This window comes from Phyllostomus discolor, chromosome 1, assembly GCF_004126475.2.
Source record: "Phyllostomus discolor isolate MPI-MPIP mPhyDis1 chromosome 1, mPhyDis1.pri.v3, whole genome shotgun sequence".
Taxonomy (NCBI): Eukaryota; Metazoa; Chordata; class Mammalia; order Chiroptera; family Phyllostomidae; genus Phyllostomus; species Phyllostomus discolor.
Window position 1 is genome coordinate 174,681,068 of NC_040903.2, and position 18,935 is coordinate 174,700,002.

The 18,935-nt window shown below is 51.4% G+C and overlaps 1 protein-coding gene across 1 annotated transcript in view; it reads right to left on the reverse strand.

Moving 5' to 3' along the window:
* Nucleotides 1-6,763, reverse strand: part of IGDCC4 (immunoglobulin superfamily DCC subclass member 4) — a 38,715-nt gene extending 31,952 nt beyond the window's left edge. Inside the window, 2 exon segments of the mRNA XM_028506354.2 lie at nt 5,776-5,994; nt 6,694-6,763. Of these exon segments, the coding sequence (XP_028362155.1) occupies nt 5,776-5,994; nt 6,694-6,763 (289 nt within the window).
* Nucleotides 6,764-18,935: the final 12,172 nt, after the last annotated feature.

The following is an 18,935-nucleotide window of genomic DNA, read 5'->3' on the forward strand; positions in this document are numbered from 1 at the left end:
AGTGAAGTCTTTTCTGAGTCGACATCACACAGCCAATTGGAAATCATCCTTCCTCTTGCCTAGATGGACGATGGGACTTGGTAGAACAGGCCTTGACCGAGATCAGAGTCCTGGGTCCATCATTTGTTGTATGACCTCGGGTCCACTACTTTCCTCCTTTCGGCCTGCATTTATGCAGGTTTAAAAATGAAGAATCTCCACATTTCTCATTTTCACCCAAACGCTCCCAGCAGCATCGAGGAGTGCACTCAGGAGGCTTGCGGGCTGCCTGAAGTGGTTTTATTTTAAACCTTTGGAACAGTTTGCATTCTGCGCCATCACACAGAAATGTTTGTTTTAAACAAAGTGGTTCCTATACCACCAATCTTTCGTCAAAGGGATGCTCTGGGGAGTGGGCCTTGTTTGTCCAGTGGCGTTTGTGGCCGCCCGCTTCCTGCAACCCCCAGACCACCCCCAAGACCCCTCCCACAAGCATTTCTCCGCGGTCCTTGTGAGGACTGGGGCAGATGCAGTGGACACTTGCTGCCTGCCAGCTCTCTGCCTCCAGGGGGCCTCCTCCCCCACAGTCCTCCTCAGTCTCCTCGAGGAGACCCTGCCACAGACACGGAGCTTCTATGCTTGGAGCCCCAAGGCCATCTCTCAATCTCCTTTTCTGACAGACTGCTGTACCCATTTACCGGATGAGTGAGATTTTATGAGACCCGTTAGAACCGAGGCAGAAAGGAGCTCCACTGCTGAGTCCCAGGGTCGGCTCAAGGGCTGTTTCGCAGGGTCTCCACGGGCCATGAACCAGGGTTCCATTTTTCAGTAAACGCTGAGGAAGGAGGTGCGTGAGGGGCAGGGAATAAAGCCGAGATGTCTCTGTAATTAGGCCAAGATCTTGCCACAAACATCAATGCCTTGTCACTTCTGAACTCTAGGGCCTGATATATTTACAACTTGTTTTTGATTTAGGGCAATTCTGTATGACACCATCAGCACTCTCTTTCCCAGGAGACGAAAGTCAGTTTTTTCCAGAAACCTCCCTCCCCGCCCCCCACCTTGGCCATCTCCCTAACCACACAACAAGCCTCTCTCACTAACAGCTTGGGATGGTTGCCTGGGACACAAGGAAAGCCGGAGCACCGCTTTGGCCAACTTGACAGCAGAGCCACCCTCAGCTGCCTACCTCCTGTTCCAAGACCTTCTGTCCCCCACCAGACCAAACCACCTCCAGTTCTCTGGAAGCTCGTTGCCATTCCGTGGGTTGCTCACGCCGCTCCCTCTCCCCGCAGCAGCTGGCATATGGGGTCTGATTCAGACACCTTTCCTTTCCCGCCCTAAAGGACCCTGGGCACCCTGATCCCTCCCTGCAGCCATCACCCACATTTTTGATTCGCCTTTCTCCCCAACTAGGCCACAAGCTCAAGATTACATCCTACTCAGCTTTCTAAATCCCCAGGTACCTAAAACAGTACCTGGCACATAGTAGGTGCTTAGTAAATATTCCTTGAACACATGAGTGCACATGGGGAACACACTCAGAAAAACACAGCCCAGAGCCTCATCATATTTTCCAAGCCTTGATTTCCTTATCTGCAAAAATCATAGGAACTCCCTTCAGGGCTAGAGACGATGTGATGTGAAAGTGCCTGGCATACTCTGTGGCACCTAGTAGACACCTAACAAAATGCTTACAAAGCACAGAAACAGAACAGCAAACGCACACTGAACAACTCTGTACTTCAACATTACCAGGGCTAGGGAGCTCACTACCGCCCCCTCCTGCCGTGTTATTTGAATGGTGAAGCATCTTCCTCCTGTGCCCACTGTTTTCTCCCTGTTTGCTCCACTCAATTGCCAGGGCTCTGTCCTCCACACTCCATGACTCCAGTGATGACCCCCTTATCGAACCATCCAGAAGGATTGTCTCTGCACTACTTTGTACCTGAGAGAGAGCGTACTGAACCTTTGCTTCCCTGACTCTGATGACCCCACAGCCCCTCAAATTCAAAGGATGCCGGATGCCTCAGCCTCAGCAGTAAGGCAGCATTAGCTGGCAGCCCCGCTAGACCAGAGACAAGAATTCCGTTTCTCTACATGTCAGGGCCCACAACATCCTCTCTGGTTTTCCTTCCCCTGCAGCTCCCATCACCCCCCTCTGACCAGGCTGGGGCTGGGGTCCTCCCAATTAGAGCTGCTCTTACTCTTCTCTCCCTCCACCCCAGGGAGCTGGGAGCCCCCAGGCAGGCCTGGCAATGACATCTGTTCTGCATCTGGAATTCTGTGTCAAATCTGGTTGCTGTACCTCAGAAACAGTGGAGGCTGAACAGGAGACAGTGCAGGGAGGGGAAGGGTGGAAAAGTGTGGATTCCAAGCCCAGCCCCACCAACGGAGGGAGGCCAAGCCCAGAGTGATACTTCTCATGTGAGGGGGAGGAGGTGCAGAGAGGTTAAACTGGGGTATGTGCGTACCAAACCCCAGGAAAGTTTGGCTGCTCCAAGAGCCAGGAGACTGGTTCCAACCCCCAGCTCCATCCCTATCCATGTAACTCGGGGGAGTAGCTCAGTTTTCGCATCTGTAAAATGGGTTCATGCTAAATTATTTCTAAGTTCCTTTTACTGCTGACATTAGCTGATGCTCTCAATTGTGAGGCCACTGAACTTGAAAGAGGTACCTGGAGGACAAAAAATGGAATGCTAATTTGTATGTTACGTGTGATTGACGGAGCCATGAGAGTACACACGGGATCAGGGAAAGTTTAGATAACTTTCTGGGCAAGAGTCACTGTTAAGAGAAAGCTGTTTCACCTGGTTCCTGAACTCCAAGAGGGGGTCAGAGAAGGCCACCCGACACTCTGATGGACAGGCTGGCCTCTGAGCCTCCAGACTGAGGGAGGGGAGGGAGGGTGGCGATTTCTGGGTAAGAAGGAAGGCAGTCCCTTTCATGTTCTTAGAGGCCTTCTATTATTGACTTCTGGCTTCTCCACCCCCCAAATTCTAATTGGGTGGGAGGGAGAGCCCCACTTTTTGCATGCCATGAAAACAGCACACTAAGCCTTCCAGCACCAGCCCCATCCCTAGAAACGTCCCCCCAGTTCCCCATCCCTGACTCAAGGGAAGTGTCAGAGGAGAGCGGGGCAGTCAGCATCCTGGCCCCAGCGCCAGCCCTTCCTTCTGCTGTGATGAGGTTGTTGAAGTGTCTGTTATTTTTTACTTCCCTTTCCCTCACCCCTGCAAACTCAATTTATTTTCAAGTCCTACTGATTCTACTTCCTAAATATCTCGGGAATCCAGCTACTACTCCGGCCACCCCTACTGCACTACACTAGTTGCCACCATCCTCTTCTGGATTACTGTGACAGCCTCCCAAGAAGCTGGAGCTACCCGCCTCAGCCCTGCCCAATCGATTCTCCACACTGGCTGGAGGGAGCTGACGCAGAGCTGATCTGAAAACCCACCAAGAGCTGTGAGGGCCTCAGAGACCCTGGTGGGGCTGACAGGGCCCTTCATGAGCAGGTCCAGGCCGACCCCCCTGTTCCCTTGACACTCCATGGCCCATCCCATCCTTCCCCACCCTGCACACTCTCACCCTTTGTGCTCTGAGCTCCAGCCAGATGGAGCTTCATTCAATGGTCCTCAGCTAAGTCACCTCAGCACTTGCACATGCTGTTGTCCCTGGAAAACTTTCCCATCCTCACTCTTCTTATACAGGGCGAACATGGGCTCTGCACTGAGGCTCCATAATTCATTGCTTCCTGAAGGCAGCCTTTCCAGAGGACCTGTCAGTACCCACCAACCCCATCCTGCCCCACCAGACCTGAAGTTTGGCACCAGGGACAGGTCTGCCTCCTTATTTACTTTAGTCTAGGCACCAGGTGCATTCTAGCCACACACACACACACACACACACACACACAAAGTGCTCAGTAAATATTTGTTGAATGAATGAGTGAGTGAATGAGTGACCTTGGTCCAGATAACTGTGGCTAGTCAAAACTCTGTAGGAGTGTCCCAGGCCTGGCTTGCTGAACTTTGCACAGGTTTGGGACTGAAGGCTGGTGGAGTAGTTGCTTTAGTTAAACATGCTGCTGTCAAGGAAGCCCCAGATCTGTCCCTGTCACTCACTGCCTCCTGCACTCCGGAGTGGACATAGGCCAGGTCTCTGAGGAGAACTGAGCCCCTTGCCAGAGGCCCCACCAGGATTCATAATGCTCCAGTGCACTTCCCAGCCCTGGTCCCGCTTTGTTGGGTGACACTGAGCCCTGTTTGGAGCTCCTGGAAAAACCAAGGAGAGGGGGAGGCACAACTATTCCTTAATCTCCTGAGTTTCAGGGGATGTGCTCTTGCCCTCCTCACCTGACAACCCTGAGCCCCCCACTCCCCTGCATCCCTTAGGGCCTTTCCCCCAGGCTTCCAGCCAGGTGGGCAGTCAGCCTAGAAAAGGGACGTGTCTTTGTAGCGAGAGAAGGGGTCCCAGCGGTTCCCCGCACTTTTCCACCCGCTGTTTGGGTTTCCTGGAAATGGGCCTAAGACCCGCTAAGCGAGGGCTCCTTCCCGCTCCGCCATCCCTGCTCTCTCCCACGTGGCCTGGCTGAATCTCTCTGGAAAGCCGCAGCAGCTGGAGAGAAATCCCCCTCCCCACCCCCACCTCCAAGTCCCTCCCCGACTCGCCCCGGACGTATCCTCAGCTCTCCCCTCAACAGGGAAGGCAAGAACTGGGCTAACAAGCGGGCAGCCCATCCCCCTCCCTAGCCCTTCTACCTATCTTCCCCTTTGGCCGTCCCCAAACGCTTATGGGACAGAAAGCGACAGGGCTGGAAGCGCAAGCAGGAGCCCTAGCCATCGAGACTCTGGACTCTGTCACCCCCCTCCCAGCCCTTTTTCCAGCGTGGGCAACTCTGGCTCCTTTCCAACCCCGAAATGAGGTTTGGGGGGGCGGTTTGGAGGAGGCCTTGCTGACCTCGTCCACGCTTCCCAGACCTGCCCCCGGGGTGGGGGGGGTGAGGAGTGACACGCGTCCCATCCCCACAACGACTGTTGGACACTTCCACAAAAGCAACTGGTTTCCTGCCCCTCCAGGCCACGGGTTTGGGGGAGCAACACTCCCTGCACATATACACCAGCCCTAGGGACCACACCCACCGGGCAAAGTCGAGTGTTGTACTACCACTAACCCGAGTCAATCAGAAATCTCCTGCTCTGTCGCTCCCCCACCACCGGCAAGGGCACTCCCCAAAAGCTAAGGCCAAATACTAGTTCAGCCCCATACACACAATTACACACGGTTGTGATACAGACGAAGGTGCGGGACACCCCCCCCCCCCCAACAACCCTCCTCTTTCACACACACACTCAACCCCAAGACACTAACGGGCAAGGCAAAGCCCGCCCCGCGCAAGGCACCAACACCGCAGCCACAGCCCCGCGTTGCCACGCGGAGACCGTGGCACGCACTGCGGACACGTCTGCCCGCAGGAGCCCCCTCCCTACCCGCGGCAAACGCGCGCGCGCGCACACACACACACACACACTCACTCAGTCCACTCCGGACTCCGTAAACCAAGGACACACACCCCCTGCGGACAAGTTAAGAGCCGCAAACGCCCCCGGTCACTGCTCGTAGACCCTTAAGCGCAGGCATCCCAGGGACCCAGACGCGCAGCCCACGCCCCACCGACACAGTACTCGTTCGGACGCGGGGTGCACGCCAGCCCCGCAGCCCCGCGCGGCCCCTGGCGCGGGCGCACCGACACACCGCAGCCGCTCCGGCTGCGGGCGCGGTGCCCGCCCTTACCGCGCGCGGCCAGCAGGCAGAAGGTCAGCGCGATTAGCCGCCGTGGCCAGCGTCCCCTGCGCCATGGGGCCGGCCCGGCCGCTGCCGCCGCCGCCGCCGCCGCCGCCCCGCGCCTCGGCTGCCGCCGCCGGGGGAGGGCGCGCCGGGCGTCAGTGGCACGGGGAGGCGCGGCGCCGCGGGCGGGGGCGCGGCCTCGGGGGCCCGGGCCCGAGCGGGGGCCTGCGCGGGGGCCGGGGCTGCGGCCGCCTCGCCCGCCCCTCCATCGCCATCTTGGGCGAACAGCCGAGGGCGGGGGCGGGGGGTGCCTCAGCGAGTGCGGCCGCCGGGGCCCGGGCACCGTGACCCTGCGGCGCGCTGGGCTCTGCCCTGCTGGGGTCTGCGCCACAGTGCCTGGCCCTCTCTGGGTTGCCTTGGGTCCCTGTTGGGCCACTTGTTTCTGAGTCTGTCACTTAGTCTCTCTGTCTCTGGGTCCACGGGTCTCTCTGCCTTGGTGTCTGCATTTCTTTTCACCGTCGCTGCCTTAGAGTCCCCCCCACCCACCCCCATCTCCGTTCCAGGCTAAAGGGAGGCAGATTCAAGGCCCCTGCTTCTGTCCCAATGGCCCATCTTGCCCTCGGAGCCCAGTCCATTCCAGCCCAGGTCCTGTCCTGAATCCTGGTTAGCTTCTCCGTTCGCTGCACCAACAGACCCACTGAGGACAGGACGGTTTCCCTCTTCATCCCCATTTCCATTGCCATTCCAAGCTGAGGGCTTCTCTTGGCCTCTTTCCCCTGCTCTTGCAATAACCAGCCCAGGTAGGGCATTTGCTCAACACTGAGCCCATTCAGACGTCTTTGCAACCCTGAAAGGGACAGAGAAAGCTCGACGGCTTTCATTTTACACATAGGGAAGCTGAGGCTGGAGGAGGTGAAGACTCACCTAAGGACCTGAGGCCGGGGAGCCGCGGATGCAGGACCAGAACTCTGGGTTTCTGACTCTCGAAGGTCATTTCCACTCATTCTTCAACTGTGCCTCCTCTGTCCTAGTCAGACTGGTTGCCTGATGAGTGTCCCACACATATTTCTTGCTCTAAAGCCGGGGATTCAATCTTCAGGCTATGGTGGGGAGAGGAGTACAGATGAAAGGACCTATGTGAAGTACCTCGCAAGACCAAGATGCCATGTTCTTTATTCCTAGTGCTTCCAGTGTTCCCATGACCCAGAGCCATTTTGTCTCTGTACCCAGGGGGTGCCTTACCTGTCTGTTGCTAGTCAGCCCTTAATAATGACCTGTACTGTGCCGATCTAATGGAACCAGGAATTTATTCGTTCATTGCCAGGCCCATCAGCAGCCTTTGACTTAGCCAGTCCCTCCCACTTGCTTCTCTTGGTGATGTCTGGCCACCAAGTCTTTAGGAGACATCTTTGTACGGAAGATGCCTGCATGTATAGCTCTGGGCTGCACCCTCTCCCCTGAAGCCCAGGCTTATCCAGCTCCCTGCTCAACATTTTCATTGGCATCTTGATTTTAACATGTCCAACGCGGAGCTCTGATGTTCCCTTTCAAACCTGCTCCTCCCAGTTTCCCCCATCAGTTCCGAGCCACTCCATCCTTCCCGTTGCTCAAGTGGAAAACACTGGAGTCATCCTGGACTCTTCATTTTCACGTCTGTCTGCTCTGTCTCCCGCTGCCACTGGGATCCGAGCACTTCTCACCAGGCCTGTTGCAGTAGCCTCCTCACGGGCCCCCTTATTCCTGTCCTTGGCCCTTTCACTCTTTTCTCAGTGCAGCATCAGAAGTGATTCTGTTAAAATGTGAGTAAGACTGTGTCACTTCCCAACTCAACACCTACCAGGGCCTCCTAGCTCAGAGCAAAAGCCAAAGTCCTTGTTACAGTGAGAAGCTCTGATCTGGAGGACCCTGTTACTTTTCTGATCTCGACTACTACACCACCCCCTCTGCTCACTACCTCTCCAGCCACACTAGCCTCCCGGTTGTAACCTGATCATGACCAGCCCCCTCCCTCCTGCCTCTAGACCTTTGCCCAGCTAGTGCAAGTCTGAAACTCCTGTGCCCCCACCCCTCCCGTCCTCACAACTTCCTCCACTTCCCTATCCACGCTTCTTGCTAACATGCTCTACATTTTACTTAGTTTATTTATAGTCTATCGCCCCTCAACCAGAATGAGGGCTTCCCGAAGACTGGGATTTTTGTCTGTTAGGTTCCCTGCTGAATCCTAAGTAGCTGGACCAGTAGCACTGTGTAGGTGCCAATAGCCAGGATAAAAGGTACCAGTCACTGCCCACAGGGACAACAGTATCTAGGTGGCATGGGGTAGCTGAGAGGATGGGAGCAGGAGAAGGAGGATTTGGGGCGGGGCTTATTGAGGAAGAGGGAGGGCTTCACAGAACTGTTGATTGTTGTACATGTTCATCCTGAGTCGTGATGGTTTCAGGAGGTGGAACCGCAGGGTTGAAAGGAATAAACACCCTCTGCAGAGGCCCTGCGGTGTGAGAGCACAGAAGGTACCCCGGGAACGGCAGCGCCAACAACTGACTGCACAGATACTTGTGGGTTGCCTGTCGTGGGTCAGGTCCGCTCCAGGCTCCGGGGATACCACAGTGAAGACGGTTCTTGCCAGCATGGCACCGGGTCCAGTGAGGGAAACAGACAAGGAGAAGAGCAATCGTAACACGGTGCGACAGAGGCTGGGGTGGGAGCAGGGAGGAGTGTCACCCTGCCCAGCCTCGGCGGGAGCTTCTGGAGAAAACTGAGTACCCGAACCCAGTGTAAGCAAAGTGTAAGTGTGGACTGGGCAGGAAGGAGGGCAGAGGTGGGAGAGGAAGCCAGACAGGGAAACTGGCACCTGATGGGGAAGGTCTTGAATGTCACCTAGAAAGCAGTTGATGATCTGGCTCTCAACTCAATGAATAAATGAAGGGACAGGGTATCGCCATGTAGTGTCACTGGTCCCACAAGGCACACACAAAAACCCAGTGCATGTCTGTCTTTGCACCTCAGCACACAGGGGTGGAGGAGACGTGCAGCGTGGCGAGTCCAGGCCCGTAAACCCCGTGTAAGGACTGAGAGGCCTGGTTCTGGTCCCACCTCTGCCCCCGGTTTGCTGTGTGACTGTGGGCGACTTCTTTCCTCTTCCTCGGCCTCAGCTTGGGCAGTGAGGAAAACGAGAGGCCTGGGGTGTGTATGATGCACTTTCTAACCAGCAATGCCCAAGAGTTCCACGCCGTTAAAAATGGATATGGCACTTTCCTTAATTTCTCTCTTTTTAAATCCATTCTTAAATTATTCTGTTACTTCCCCCCTTCAAATGGTGCTGTGGGGTGCCTCCAAACGTATGTGAGGTGTTCACGGGTGGAGGGCTGTGGAGGGCCAGCGAACACGCTCAGGTGAACATCACTAGCCACCGTCACAGGTTCTTACCATTAAAGAGCTTAAATTGTTTCCCATCTTAGCTATGTAGGTGTTGTTTAATTTATATCCTTGTGGGACCATGAGAAAGATAGGACAGGAAGTATAAAGAAGCACTGATGGCCAAACTACAACAATCTGATGCTGAGGAGAAAATGAAGATGTTGTCAACTTGCTTCAAATTGACAGAAAAGAATGTTATAAGTGTCCCAGGTTCGATTCCCAGCCAGGGTACATTCCTGGGTTGCAGGCCATAACCCCCAGCAACCGCACATTGATGTTTCTCTCTCTCTCTCTCTCTCTCTCTCTCTCTCTCCCTTCCCTCCCTAAAAATAAATAAATAAATAAATCTTAAAAAAAAGAATGTTATAGTCTTCTAATCAAGTCATTATTCACGAATATATAAAAAGACTTTTTTATTTTATTACTATTATGTTTTAGAGAGCTAGAGGAAAAGGGGGAGAAAGAGAGGGAGAGGAACACCCATTGGCATCCTCTCCTAAGTTCGCCAAACCTGCAGCCCGGGCATATGTGTGCCCTGACCAGGAATCGAGCCAACGACCTTTTGTTGTTGTTGTTGTTGTTGTTGTTGTTGTTGTTTAACAATATGATATCTTTTTTAAAATATTTTATTTATTTATTTTTAGAGAGGGAAGGGAGAGAAAGAGAGAGAGAAACATCAATGTGCGGTTGCTGCGGGTTATGGCCTGCAACCCAGGCATGTACCCTGGCTGGGAATCGAACCTGGGACACTTTGGTTCCCAGCCCGAGCTCCATCCACTGAGCTATGCCAGCCAGGTGGTGTTGTTTTTTTAAAAGATTTTATTTATTTATTTTTAGAGAGGGAAGGGAGGAAAAAAGAAAGAGAGAGAAACATCAATGTGCAGTTGCTGGGGACCATGGCCTGCAACCTAGGCATGTGCCCTGACTGAGAATCGAACCTACAATGCTTTGGTTCGCAGCCCACGTTCAATCCACTGAGCTACGCCAGCCAGGACCCAATGACCTTTTGGATTGTGGGATGATACCCGACCAACTGAGCCACACCAGCCAGGATGAAAAGACAATGTTTAAAAAAATAAAATCTAGTGATAATTCACTCTAATTTGGAGTTTTGTTTACCAGAAACCCAGACCTATTGTATCTAAATGTTTTTTTTTGTGTGTGTGTGTAGAAGTATTTACCAAATAGATATAAAATCTTTTATTTCACATTTCAGGAATAAAATGAAAATTTCTTAAAGATTTTTTGGTTGTAGCGCAAAATTGAATCACATCATGAAAGCAGTTTTTGTGTATTTTTGATCCTGTGGTTAAATTTCAATGTATATTTGGTCCCCAAATTTGATAGTTTTGTTTGTTGACAAATCATGTGGGATTTTTTGCAATTAACTTAAAATCAGTACACATCACTTCTTAAATGGGGAGGAGGGTTTTTTAACTCATCAACTGAAATGTATTTACTTTTCCTTCCATTAACAGTGTAGTGTCATACATTTTTGTTTTTGAGACAATTTTAAGACAGTAGTAACCTCTGGGGACAGCTCGGTGTGGGGGCTGGGAGACTAGGCAAAGGCTGGAGGTCTCCAGTTTTCATGGTCTTGACCAGGTGGGTGGGATGGGATTAAATACAGAGAATGTGGAGAGAGAGAGGCAGAGCAGAGGGGAGATAATTTGCTGTCTTAACACATTAAGGATGAGGTGCCTTCACGGCATCCCCGTGAAGATGTTAAAAGGACCAGAAACTCCTTTCTGATCTGAGCAGAGCGATCAGAACCAGAGAAGTGATTCTGTCAGCTGCTGTGTCTCCTATCAGAACATCTAATACACTTTATTACAACATTCTTTGTTAAACTGTCTGGCATCCTGCTGGGCAGTGCACTCCTGTGGCAGGGGCTGTGCGCATTCTTGCTGCCGCTGGTTTTCCTGGCATCTATGCGGCAGGTGGTAAAACCCCCAACGAGCGTTTTTGAAAAGGCTTCTCCTGTATCATATGCCATGCAAACATGATGAAAGTTCTAAATCACGGCAGGAGTTCTCGAGAGAGCCTGTTACTGTAAAAGGGGTTTGGGCAGAAACTGTCAGAAACTGCTGAGAGACACTTGCCTGAGGGATCTCCAGGACCTCGCTAGACTCTGTGACACCAAGTCAAGAATTTACAAACCACTTGTCCTGTAGGACCCGCAGAGGGGTCTGCAGCACTCATGTCAGTCTAGAACAGGTGCCGGAACGCACCAAGGTGGGGGCCAAGAAATATGTATACAAGCTCTTTGCTCCTCTCCCTGCAGTGAGTAGAGTCCACTTCCCTGCCCTTTGAATACAGGCTGGCTTCGGTGACTCATTTCTAAAGGACAGAATGTAGTGAAGGTGATACTGAGTGGCTTCTTAGGTTTGTCATAAAAGAAGACACGGCTCCCACCTGACTTTCTCTGGAGGGCATGTGCCTTTGGAGCCCTGAGCTGCTGGGTAGGAAGTCTGGCCACCCGGAGGCCACCATACTAGAGCCCAAGTGAGGAGGTCGCACGGAGAGGGAGATAGATGGCTGCTGTTCCAGCCCAGGAGCCAAACGTGTGAGTGCCGCCGTCCTGATGTCCAGCCCAGTTGCTGTCTGACTGTGACCACACAGAGACCCTGAGCCCGGTGAACCCCAGCCGTGCATAGGACAGGAAGAATAACAAATGGGGGTTGTTGCTTTGCACCACTGTCTTTGGGGTGGTTTGTGCTAGATAACCAGAACAACTGCTGGAATCTTTCTGTTTTTTATGTTTATTGATTTTAGAGCAAGAGGAAGGGTGTGTGTGTGTGTGTGTGTGTGTGTGTGAGAGAGAGAGAGAGAGAGAGAAAAGAGAGAGACATCTATCAGTTGCTTCCCATATGTGCCCTGACCAGGACTCGAACCCAAAACCTTTTGGCGTAGGGGACGACGCTCCAACCAACTGAGCCATCCAGCCAGGGCAACTGCTGGAGTCTTTACTGCACTGGGCTCACTATTAGACCCACTCACTGCCTCCCCCATTCATCCTCCTGTAAGGAAAATACAAAAAAATAGGTATGCTTTCATATCTTCAACCTTCCTCTTCAAAACTCTCTCTCACACTGTGCCTCAGCTCAAACTCTGAGCCCGTGGGATGGTTCTCTTCTCCCACTGGGACGCCTTCCCCCCCTTTCACACCATCAACTGCAGCCAATTCGTGGAAATGGGGATGTTTTTATTTTTGTCTTTGTGTTTTTCTATGTTTTCCTCCATATTATCTACAATAAACACATGTTATTTTTGTAATCAGAAATAGTAAATGTAACCAAGAGAAAAAAATACAGTCTTCAGTTTGGGATGATGAGAAAGTTCTGGAAATAGTGGTGATGGTTGCACAACGGTGTGAGTGCACTTAATGCCACTGAGCTGTACACTTAAAAATGGCTAAAATGACAAATACTATGCATGTTTTACCACAATAAGAAGAACGTATATAATCCCTTAAAACTCAGCTCAAATCCCTACTCCTTCAAGGTGATCATCCAGTCCTCACCCTCTGTCTGTACCACTTGATAGGCACTGGATTATTTCTGCCTCATACAGCGATTCCTTCATTTATGTAATTTATTTGTTTCAGTCTTGTATCTCAGATAACCCTGGCAGAAACTGGCACCAAACAGGTGGCCATGCCTACATACACTTAAAAATCAATTGCCTGGACCTGGCTGGTGTGGCTCAGTGGGTTGAGGGCCGGGCTGCAGACTGAAAGGTCGCCGGTTGGCTAGTCAGGGCACAGGCCTGGGTTATGGGTTCGGTCCCCAGTTAGGGGCATGTGAGAGACAACTGATGATGTTTCTCTCCCTCTCTTTCTCCTTCCCTTCTCCTCTCTCTAAAAATATTAATTAAATCTTAAAAAAAAATCAATTGCCAGCCCTGGCTGGCGTAGCTCAGTGGATTGAGTGCGGGCTGGGAACCAAAGTGTCCCAGGTTCGATTCCCAGCCAGGGTACATTCCTGGGTTGCAGGCCATAACCCGCAGCAACCGCACATTGATGTTTCTGTCTCTCTCTCTCTCTCTCTCTCTCTCCCTTTCTTCCCTCCCTAAAAATAAAAATAAAATAAAAAAATCTTAAAAAAATCCCCAAAACTGCCTTTAAAAATATATAACAGAAAAACTTTGGTAATAGTAGCAGTTAAAATAAAACAAAAATCTATAGAAAGGCAGACAAGTTTAGGATTGAATTAGTATTAAATACATAGACCAAAAAAAGAGAATTATTAGCCAGGTAAGACAAAGTTCTGCATGAATGAAAATGATTCAGTTTATTACATGACTCATCTCTGGATGCAGTTACACAGCATAATGATGTAAACCCTGAATATCAGCCTAAGTGAAGTTATGATGGAACTATACGGAAAAGGTGAGGGAGATGGGATGTGTGTGTGTTTGGTGGAAATGGAAGGAAAGGCAGACAAATATGAATCTTTCATTGTGGGATGTCACTAGATAATGCATAAAAAATAAAAAAACACAGAATAACATTACAAACACATTATTTAGAGATTTTAGAACTTGACTCCTCAAGCTTTGTGCCTATGTAACCATGATAATTAAAACTAAAAGAAAAAAAAGTGGCGCAGGTCTCTGCATTGTTCACATGGACGCCCCCTGCCCTGAGCCCTCCTTCCTCATCAGCTCTCCAGGCAGACGCTGTGCTTCCGTTCGCCCGGCTCCCACCACCACCTCGCTGCTCTGACAGCTCGCCCTGCCCAGGACCAGGACTGCTCAACACCCACCTCTGCTCAAGGCCAGCCTGCCCAGCCAGCCTGGGATTCAGAGGGCTGCTTTCTGGTCCCCATTTATGAGGGCCCCCATACACACATCCAGCACAACGGGCTGTGCGACCTCCTCTCCCCAGAGGTCTCTGGATGCTTTGACCGCAGTTGGGCGCACCTATCAGGGTGGGTGCACTACGTTCCACAGAACTGAAAGGTAGGTGATGCAGGTCACATTGTCCATTGTCTCTTTGGCAGCTGCACCCTCTCTACTGGAGGCCAGCATCCTCCCCTTAGGCCTGTTCTGCCCCATAGCCTTCTTCCTCCTCCATTTCCCCATCAAAGTGTGTCTATTCCAGGGCCTGCCCTCTCCTCTAGTCTCTCAGACTAACTAAGGTAGTCGAGGTGAAGCGAGACAAGCCGGGGGCAGATGCCTTGGCTCCCGTTATTCGAGGCCCTTTACATTCCATCCCCAGCACTTCCACCTTTCCCTATGATTGCCCCAACCCCTGCTCAGGATCCTGCCTCCCAGTATGCCAGCTCCCCCGCTGTATTCCTTCGTGTCTGTTTGTAAACTACTCTCTCTGCCTGGACTGACTTCCCCCCACCTGGGGAAACTCACTCCTTAACACCTAATTCAAACGCCACCTCCTTTGTGCAGCCTCCCCTGACCATCCCCTTTCCCACGACCAGAGAAAATAGTAGCTCAATTTTGTTGAGTGCTGCGTGTCAGATACTAGGTGCTCTGCAAGCATTTTCTCATATCAAAGCTCACAGCAACTCCACAAAGTATTACCATCATTAACTCTAGGTTAGAGAAGAGAAAACTGAAGCACAGAGAGGTTAAATAACTTGCTCAAGGTCACACAGCAGGAAGCGATTCAGGACAGCAGGCTCTCAGGGTCCCAGCCTGCACTCCTTCCTCACTGCTGTCCTGCTCTGCCTTCTGGGGACTCACACAGCACTCAACACCTCTGCGTTTGCACTCACCCTCTTGTTTGCATATCCACCTCCACTTCCGGACTGAGACTCCTGCGAGGGTAGAGAACGAGTCTGACACCCCCGAGCGTCCTCAGATCCCAGAAGCCCTCAGCCCGAGCCTCACCTGCCTGCGGCAGCTGCTCCTTTCCCACTGCTGCCGATGGGTGAGTAACACCAGGATTAGCATTCCATGTCTGCACTCTGACCTCGGGCAGGACACACAACCTCTCTGAGCTCTAGTTTTTTCTGGGATGGGGAGCTATTGGAGGAATAGTAATGCTACCTAACCGATGTCTCCTGGCCTATCGTGAAGATCGAATGAACATGACGCTGACATATGGAAACATTCTGTAGGAGGCAGGACACTCACCATACAAATGTTAGCAGGGTCAGAGGGAAATATGCCACCTGCTCAAAGGTTAAACATGTTACCCCTAACAAGTTAGTAACGCCTTTATCCAAACAATGTGAACACTGGAAGATAGGCCCTTGGTCAGGCAGGTGGGAGGTATCTGGGGCCAAGGCAGAGGCGGTCAGCCCCACAGGGCAGAGGCTTCTGCACCCACCCTTCTCGCTCACGTCCCAGAACCTGCTGTTCTCCCAAGGTCTCTGGGCTGAGTCACGCTCCTCTTCCCGCCCAGCATCCATCTTCTCAGCAGGGCTTGGGCCTGACAGCTCAGGTCCTGGAGAGCAGGTTGCTCCCACTGGCAGTCCTACATGCCCTGGAGGAAATGGCAGGGGTGCCAACTTGAACTTCGTAAATCACTTCCAAGCCCCCAACCCATGCGAGGCCTGTGCTTGGCACGCTGGCCTCGCTGCACTCTGAAGGAAGTGTTAGAATGCCATTTTAGGGTCCAAGTTTGGAGAAGCAAAAGGCTAGCTCCGAGTTATAACTGCTGGACTTGAACCCACCCGTCAGGTTCCAAATTTTCTAGTCTTTCCCATGGTCCCCTTTCCTCTCTGGGCAAGTTCGGGGAGAGTCCTATCCAAGACCCACCCCAGTACATGCTTTCTCAGCATGCACTCAGTCCCTGAAGGAACTCAGATTTCAGGCGAATACCGTATTTCCTTGATTCTGAGATGCGTTCTTACTCACAATTTTGTATTTCTGAATCCAGGATCTTACAAACAGTAGTATCTCATATTTTAGGAAATTTAGTAGGCAACCTAGAGACTGCATTCAAGTGTCTCTTTTCAGCTACCAACTAGTTTGTGACTCTGGGGAGGTCACTTTACCTGCCTGCACCTCAGAGAGCGCAGTCAGCCTGACCTGGTACCCCCTCTGCTACTTGACAGCTGTAAGGCTTTGCAGTCTTCTCTGGGCCTCAGTGTCCCCATCTGATGCAGGAGTCACTGATTTTTTGAGGGGTCACCCCTTTTTTGAAGCTGCCAAATATGTGCCCGGAGCCTCGCAGAAGCATAAAGAAAGCTGAGCAGCTCTGTGTGGAGTGAGGGCTGCGGGGGCTGGAGTCCCGCGGTTTCCTGGCAGCAGCCTCTGCTCGCTCACTGTGGCAAGGCCCTCTGCTGGGCTCTGGTTCGGGAGTGTGTGGCTCTGGGAGGCCAAGGCAGAGCTGGAAGACCTGCGCTCAAGCATGGACTCTCTTTAAACAGCTGGGATGGCTACAGTATCATCACTTTCTGGCTTTGGGCCCCCACTCCTCATCTGCAAAGTAAAGCAGCAGATGAGATGATTTCTAAGAATCTGTTCTCTTAAAATCTGGCTCTCACATTCTGTGAATACAGTCTTCCACGGCTCTGCCTCCCAGGCACTTTACTCTGATTACACATTAGGATCATCTAGGGTGCTTAGTGAAAAAATAAAAATAAAAGATGGCAGGCCTACTCCCTTCCCGCCCACCCCGGCCCCACGTTGATTAATTGATCCCAGGAGGGACTCAGATAACAACATTTTTAAAAGCTCCCCAGGTAACTATGATAGCAGCCAAGGCTCAGAAGCGCCTCTCCTCCAGACCTCAAGTTTCAAAGAACAGAAATTCCAATGACAGTTCAAAGAAGGAGTCTGAAAAGCTTAAATTAGGGAGAATTTGGTTTCTTTGGCAGTCTTTTTTAAGTTTTTGAAAATCATTTTTTAATTTTTATTTTGCAGTCTCACAAGTAAATTGGTAAGTGGGTACTTAAAAACCTATCACTTAGCAATCAGACAACCCTGAGGGAGGTCACAAGACTCCTTAGCTGAGCCCTGGCTGGTATGGCTCACTGGGTTGGCTGAGCGCCGGCCTGCAAACCAAAGGTCGCTGGTTTAATTCTGGGTCCCTGGTTGGGGGCATTTCAAGAGGCAACCGATCGATGTTTTCCCCTCTTTCTCCATCCCTTCCCTAAAAAATGATGACATCTTTAAATAAGAGATTTTTTCTCATCTGAAAAATTCTGGGTACTCGAGGATCTAGTAAGTGATTGCTACATAGCCGACTCGGTAGCAGGTACGATGGGGAGAATGAACCAAGTGTAATACAGTGCCCATCCTGCGTCTGCAATCTAACTGGAGAAATAAAACCAGAGGCAAACAGTACAGTATAAAATGAAGTGCTAAACCTGAGATAATGTTTATAGAGTACTTTTATTGCATGCCAGGCACCAAAGGCTTTATAGTGTGGTAAATGAACTTAATCCTCACAATAAACCATTAAGGGGAGTTCTGTTATGATTCCTATTTCACACCTAAGGAAACTGAGGGTCAGGATGTTACGTAAATATGCCTAAACTCATAAAGCCAGCCTGAGTCAAATGCAAGGGTTGAAGCCAGGCTCCAAAGCCAATGCTGGTACCATTCCCATGGCGCCTCTCCCAGGTGGAGCAGATTCCCATACAAGCTTGTTAGGATGCCAAAAGGAACCTGGGTCTGACCAAGATGTTCGTGGAAAAAAAAAGTCTGTTGTCCAACAAGACTTCAAGTCTCGATTCTCGGCCTGACAACCCTTTCAGGCTGATACCTGTATGATCAGTCACATGTTTCTCAGGCAACAAAGGAGATTCGATTTTTGAACAAATCGTTTCTTGAACAGTTTTCTCGAACAAATCAAGTTCGAGAACCAAGGTTCCACTGTATTTGCTGAGTGAAAAGTTGAGAACTGCTTCTTTGAAGTCACTTGGAATTCTTAACCTCCACCTCCAACTCCGGCTAGTGAAAGAGCTGCCACGGCAACCCAGCCTGCCACTGCCGCCCTGGACTCAGGCAGGAGGAGCAGCACAGGAGTGAGGAGTGGACAGTGCAGACGGCGCAAAGCAATGAACTGGCGTGGCAACGCATTAGTAAGTAGCCAGCTGAACTACAGCAGCAGCATTCACATGTGCTCTTAGGAGTGCAACTATGACAGTGTACATGGCCAGCAACCAAGCCAACATGGAGAGTTCATGTTACAGAAGGGCAGTATTTTCCAGAAACTAAATGGACAGTGGATCTTCCTGCAGAGAGGTATCACCTGGGACTACAATGTTAAAATAAACTATGCCCTTTCTGTAGGGTGCTTTTGCAGTAATGGTGCGGAGGGGTGAGAGGAATTCCTGGGAAAGGACAGCTATCCTGTTTGCCAAACCTCTACTTCAAGAACTCAAGTCTGGGAGCCAATTCAGAGAGCACCTTTCAGTAAGAAGCACTCAGCAAACGCAACTCCACTGTTTGTGTCGAAGCTCAATCCCATCCACTCCATGTCAATAGGAGCTCAGCTTCTCCCAGTGTGGCAGTGCCAGGGCACCAGGTCTGCGGACAGAACTGGGCTGATGAACACTTACACCCCGGTACGTCCCCGACCACTCAAAATCCCCAATAAAGTTACAGCTGGGTCTCATACTGCAGCTGTTTCCACTCTGCTCACCCAAACAAAACAGACCACGGGATGGAACGCTGTTTCCTCCTAACCACTGATGGGTGAGGTTAGGCCAAAGGGGAGGTCCCAAGGCTCCGATGCCACAGCTCTTGCTGTGATCTGACGGGGGCGCTGGAGTCCTAGAGACACAGGAAGTCTGCACCTCAGAAGTTTTTGCAGAATGCTTATGGCCAGGTTG